Source organism: Orycteropus afer, unplaced genomic scaffold (assembly GCF_000298275.1).
Source record: "Orycteropus afer afer isolate SDZICR_OR568_19922 unplaced genomic scaffold, OryAfe1.0 scaffold00325, whole genome shotgun sequence".
Taxonomy (NCBI): domain Eukaryota; kingdom Metazoa; phylum Chordata; class Mammalia; order Tubulidentata; family Orycteropodidae; genus Orycteropus; species Orycteropus afer.
Window position 1 is genome coordinate 1,121,883 of NW_006921912.1, and position 6,146 is coordinate 1,128,028.

General features: G+C 40.5%; 1 protein-coding gene across 1 annotated transcript in view; it reads right to left on the reverse strand.

Moving 5' to 3' along the window:
- PKNOX2 (PBX/knotted 1 homeobox 2) overlaps positions 1 to 6,146 on the reverse strand; it is a 118,084-nt gene that overhangs the window by 90,058 nt on the left and 21,880 nt on the right. Inside the window, exon 2 of the mRNA XM_007952105.2 lies at positions 833 to 972. Coding sequence (XP_007950296.1) covers positions 833 to 972 — 140 coding nt within the window. The remainder of the gene's footprint in view (positions 1 to 832; positions 973 to 6,146) is intronic.

Here is a 6,146-nt window from a genome sequence, read left to right on the forward strand (position 1 = left end):
AAAGTCCTAATAGAGCCTCTTTCAAGCCTGCTCTCAGACATGAGCATCTTTCTTCCCAGCCAGGGACATAAAGAGCTGGAGTTCACCATGGCAGACAGAAATTTCCCTGAGCCCCTTCCCTCTGCAATGTTCAGGGCCCAGCACTGGGTGTGTGGGGCTGACACAGGGCAAGATGAGAAAGGCTGCCTCATTGCAACAAACTCCCCACCTGGAGGCAGGGCACCAGAACTTACATATCCACACCAATATCTGTTGCTAAAAGGAAAAAAAAAAAAAAAAACTACCAGGAATCAAAGTGTGATCCATAGACCAGCTGCATCACATTCACCTGGGATGCTTTTAAAAATTTCTATAGTTTGACCTACTGATTCAGCATCTGAGCATGGAGCCCAGAAATAAATGTTTTAGTAAGTCCTTCCAGTAATTTTTCTGCATACTAACGTTTGAGTACTATCAAGTCCTAAATGGTACAATACAGTGCTTTGCAGGCCTTGTTGGAGTGAAGGCAACGATGTGTACAGGGCAAGGAGAGTTTACTCAGCTGATGGTTTCTGGTGCTCTTTGGGGCTCACCTCCTTAATTAGGATGGGAAAGGGGTCCTCTTGGGGGATATTGCCCACGCCTTCATATCCCTCATGAAACATTTCTAGGAAGCTCAAGTAACCCAGTGACCAGCTGAAGGATTTCTGGTTGACATGAGTGAGAGAGAGGGTGAGGAGGGCAGCAGTTGGCCATTGTCTCTGGTGTGCCCAAGCCTGGGCTTGCATTCTCAAATCTCCTGGCTGGGTCTCAGGTTGTCTGGGGTTCTGGACACAGCTGCAGTGTCTCCTACCTGTATACAGCTCGCTTGTCAGCCTCCAGTTGTGCCTGGGGGTCGATTGGGGCACTGGGAACAGGTGTACTGGCGGCAGCAGAGGGTGCTGAGATGTGGACAGCCTGGGCCTTGGAGGGTGGCTGGGCAGTTGCCGTCATCTGCAGAGAGAAGAAAGGGGAGGCAATAGTTAGCACAGCCAGTACAGCTGGTTCCTAAACTGCAGTGTGAGGTCTATCTTGGCCTGTGGTGTGTGTATGGTTAAGAGATTATGTGCTTGAATATGGAGGAGTGTATAATGAGCACCCATTTGTACATGCACCACAGTAGGAAGAAAATCAGGCTTTCTTCAAATGATAAAATTGGAGTAAACAATAGAGAGCCATACAATACTAGTGATGAACTGGCACACTTTGGAATTGATGATTTTTAATGCAAATGTAGTGACTTTGACCAGAAGTTGGAAAAAAAAAAAAAAAAATGAACACTTTAAATTATACTTATGAGTCATCTGGGCTGTAATGAGTTTGATCTGATGGCTTTGAAGAACAGAAAACAGTATGTGAAATCAGTTCTCCTCTTGGCAGGGGGTTATTTATTCTGTTTAATGTGAGCCAGAGGTAACAGTTCTAATGGTTTTGATTGATGATTAAATGGTTCTCCAAATTTGGGTTACCCGGCAACATGGAGAAAAGCAGGCTTTAGCGGACAATGAACTGATTTCGGTTCTTGGTCATACAAATATTTAGGGCATTGATTTTCATACAGTTACATGTTTTTGAAGGTGCCTCTGGGCCTCCAATTTTGTGCCAACCAGAGCAACTTCTTGTATATTATATATTGGACTTTCTGCATGAGAATTTTACTTGAAGAGATGGTTCAATGGCTTTAAAATTTTTGAAAACCATTGTTATAGCATTTAATGCTTTGATGTTAAATTTCCTTTAGTCAGATGGATTCCTAAAAGGGTGAATGGTGACATGCCTCACCTGCTGTACATAGCCTCAGGATAGCACTTCTCACACTGTGTTGTTGGGCTTAATGGACTTGTCTATCACTGGCACTTGTCTTGTTCACATAAATCAGTTGCTGCCCAGTTGACTCCAACTCATAGTGACATCATGTATGTCAGAGTAGAACTGTACTCCATAGAGTTTACAATTGCTGATTTTTCTAAAGTAGATGACCAGGCCTTTCTTCTGAGGAGCCTCTGGGTAGACTTAAACTGAACCGACCTTTTGGTTAGCAGCTGAGTGTGTTAACCATTTGCCCCACTAAGGACTCCATGTTGTTGTCATTATGTGCCGTGGAGTTGGACCCGACTCATAGAGACCCCTCCTTGGGTTTCCGAGGCACTATCACTATGGAAGTAGATTGCCCAACCTTCCTTCAGAGGAGTGGCTGGTGGGTTTGAACTGCCAGCCTTCTGGTTAGCAGTCAAATGCCTTAGGCTATGCCACCAGAGCTTCTAATGGACTCCATAGTAGATGTGTAATAAAATGAACTGTTGAAAAAATAAGTGAATGAATGAATGAATGGATATACCTTTAAAGAATCAGGTATTTTATAGCTGGAAAGTTCATCATATGATCTAGGTCCCTACTTTCTTGAAGAAAAACTATTATTACTTCCACAAATACAAGCCCACACCTTCTTCTTATTGCTGAAATAGATATCCACAAGATATTTACGTCTTATTCTCTTACTTCATTTATATCTCTGTTCAGAGGCCACCTCTTCAGAGTAAAAGAGAATCCCTTTGCCCCTCATTCTGCTTTATTTTTCTTCATAGTGCTTACCATTATCTGATTATATATCTATTTGCTTACTTATTTTCCCATGCACAAATAAAATTTAAGCTCAAGGAGGGCTTATTTATAGGAGTATTCCTAGGGTCCAATATAGTCTAGCACTAGTAGGTTCTCAGTAAACATTTGTTGAATGAATTATTGAATGACAGAGAGTGAATGAAATTAAGACTATAAAAGAAATGTATCTGTTTTACTATGCTGTATGCTTATCAATTTTATTAGGAAGAAATATCCTTGATGGTTGAACGAGGAGAACTTTCCCAAACCTGCTGTAAGCATAGCATCATAGTGTCTTTTTTTTTTTTTTTTTTAATTGTGATTTGGGTGAAAATTTACAGAGCAAATACACATTCCATACAGCAGTTCACATATACTTTGTCTCATGACATTGACCACAATTTACCACAATGCAACATCTCCCCTCCTACTTCCTCCCGATAGTTACCTCTTCCCTGTCTCCATCCCTCCATGCACTCCTGCCCCCTGAGCTGTCACCCTATGCATAAGCAGCCCTTCTTTCTCCCATGCTTGTTCTCTCCAAGGAGTGTATCTACCTCAGGTAAATGTTCAACTCATATACCTATCTATTGTTTGCCTGGAAGTCACAGGCATGGGTTCAATTCCAGACTTGAAGGGCAGCTAGAGGCCATAGTCTCAGTGGTTCCACCAGGCTCTATTGGACCAGCAAATCTGGTCCCCCCCCCTTTTTTTTCCAAATGATTTTGAGTTTTGTTCCACATTGTTTTCCCTCTCTATCCAGGATCTCCTACATAGATCCTCTTCCAAGTGGATGACAGTAGTAGCCGGGCACCATCTAGTTCTTCTGGTCTCATAGTCATATAGGCTGCAGATTGGATGGTGTACCAGTCGCTAGGACTAATTGTTCCAGCATCATAGTGTCTCGAAGCCATAGACAATTGTTCAAATCTTCATTTCTCCCTTTATTAACCTTTGAACTTGGGAAATTCCTCACCTTTCTAAGCTCCTATTTTCTCATCAATAAGCAAGTGGGTGAACTTTTAGGATCATGAGTTTTAAAGAGGTGTTAGAAGGAGGAAAGTACAAGCAAGTTGTTCCTGTTCTCGAAATAGAGAAAGAAGGTAGATTCAGAAAAACTAAATACTGCCAAGCTTCACGCTGATCTGGGCCATATTCATTCATTCATTCACTGCTGTAACCAACTACTTCTTCAAATGATTCTTGAGTCCCTGCCATGTACCAGGCACTATGATGGGCACTGGAGTCACAAGGGTGAGGACTAGCTATAATGGAGCTCAATTTCTGGATTTGACATGATTATTAAACTGTCAATTTGTTGACCTGTGGTGGCGTACATGTTACTATGATGCTGGAAGCTATGACACCAGTATTTTAAATACCAGAAGGGTCATGGATGGTAGACAGGTTTCAGCAGAGTTTCCAGATTAAGACAGACTAGAAAGAAAGGCCTGGTGATTGACCTCTGAAAATTAGCCAATGGAAACCTTATAGACTGTAACAGAATATTATCTGATATATTGTTGGAAGATGAGCCCCCTAGACTGAAAGGCACTCAAAATATACAGTGGCTACAACAATGGACTTGAGCACACTGATGATCATGAAGATGGTGCAGGATTGGACAACGTTTTGTTCTGTTGTACATGGGGTTGTCATGTACTGGTGTTGACTCGGCAGCAACTAGCAACAACAACAACAACTAAACTGGTAGATCAGGAAAATGTTGTAGATATGATTTAAGTGACCTCAGCAGGTATCTCTCAGATCTTATGGAAAATATGGGGAAATGTGGCCCACTGGACAAATGAATGATTAGTAAACTATACCCAAGAGATTATGATTTAGGTAGAGATGTCAGCATGTGGGAGGTGCCTAGGGGAGTGCCACATACTTTCTGTTTAATCTTCATTAGGCAACAACTTTCTTTATTTAGGAGATTGCTAAAGAAATGCTCAGCCAATTTATGGATAATGTGAAAGTGGATTCCAAAAGATCTTCACAGATTTTGGCAACAGGCTGAGTCTAATTAATTAGCAAATACTAGCAAATACTAAAACAATAGCAATTTCCATCTAATAAGTTGAAATTTTTAAATGCATTTTATTGAAATATAATTTATGTACAGTGAAATACACAAAACTAAAGTGACATGGGTCAATGCCTTTTTTTTTTTTTTTTTTTTCTTTTTTTGCAGTGTTCCCTCCCCTCCCCTCCCACCCCTGGTAACCAACAAAGAAAGTTTCCCTCCATATATAAACCTTTCCTTGACTCTCCACAACAATGAACTAATACTATATTTGTCCTTCTGTGATTGACTTATTTCACTCAGCATAATGTCCTCCAAGTTCACCTATATTATATGGTGTTTTGCAGACTCTACATTATTCTTTAGTGCTACATAGCATTCCATTGTGTCTAAGTACCATAGTTTGGTCAACCACTCTTCCGCTGATGGGCACGTAGGTTGTTTCCATCTTTTTGCTATTGTAAATAGTGCTGCGATGAATATGGGTGTGCATATATCTGTTCTTGTCCTGGTTCTCACCTCTCTAGGATATATACCTAGTAACAGGATCGCTGGGTCAAATGGTATCTCCAATTCCAAGTTTCTAAGGAATTGCCATATTGCTTTCCACAGTAGTTGGATCCCTTCACAGTCTCACCAGCAGTGTATGAGAGTCCCAATCTCTTCAGATCCTCACCAGCGTCTGCTATTTTCTGTCTCATTGAACCTTGGCATCAGTGCTGGGGTGAAATGGTATCTCATTGTTGTTTTGATTTGCATTTCTCTGATGGCCAATGATGTGAGCATCTCTTCAAGTATTAGCTGGCCACCTGAATATCCTCCTTGGTGAAGTGTCTACTCACATCTTCTTCTGCTCATTTTTCGATTGGATTGTTAATTCCTTTGGTATTGAGGCATTGGAGTTTTCTATAAATCTTATCGAGAAGTCCCTTGCCAGATATGTAATTATTGGCAAATATGAATTTGTTGCTGTCATTTTTGTTATGTTTTTTCATGGTGTCGATTTCTTTGTTCCATATAATTTTCTATGCTGAGCTCATTTTGTTTATAAATCGTGTTATCAGTTCCTTCATTACTATTGTTTTAGTATTTGCTAAATATTTGTGCTGGTCCTCTTTTTTTATTTTGATGTGAAGGTTTATCATTTTCCTTTGAGGTTACCCTGGGATTTATAGTTTTCTTTCCAAGTTTAGAACAGTCCATTCTATCTTGTAGTTGTCTTGACTTCCCTATCATCTAGAAGTTCTGTAACAACACAGTTTTTTTTCCTTTTTTTTTTGTTTGTAGTTGTCCTCATTTGTCAATTTATATCTCTGGTTCCCTGTTTACAATCTTGTAGGCTTATTTACTTTGGATACTTCCATAGCTGGGTTAGTTTCTGGGTTATATCATCATGTGTGTTAATGGTCAGTTGTTGTTGGCTATTGTTGCCTCTCTGTTCAAAGGACTCCCTTTAGCATCTCTTGTAAGGTTGGTCTGGTTTTAACAAATTCCCTTA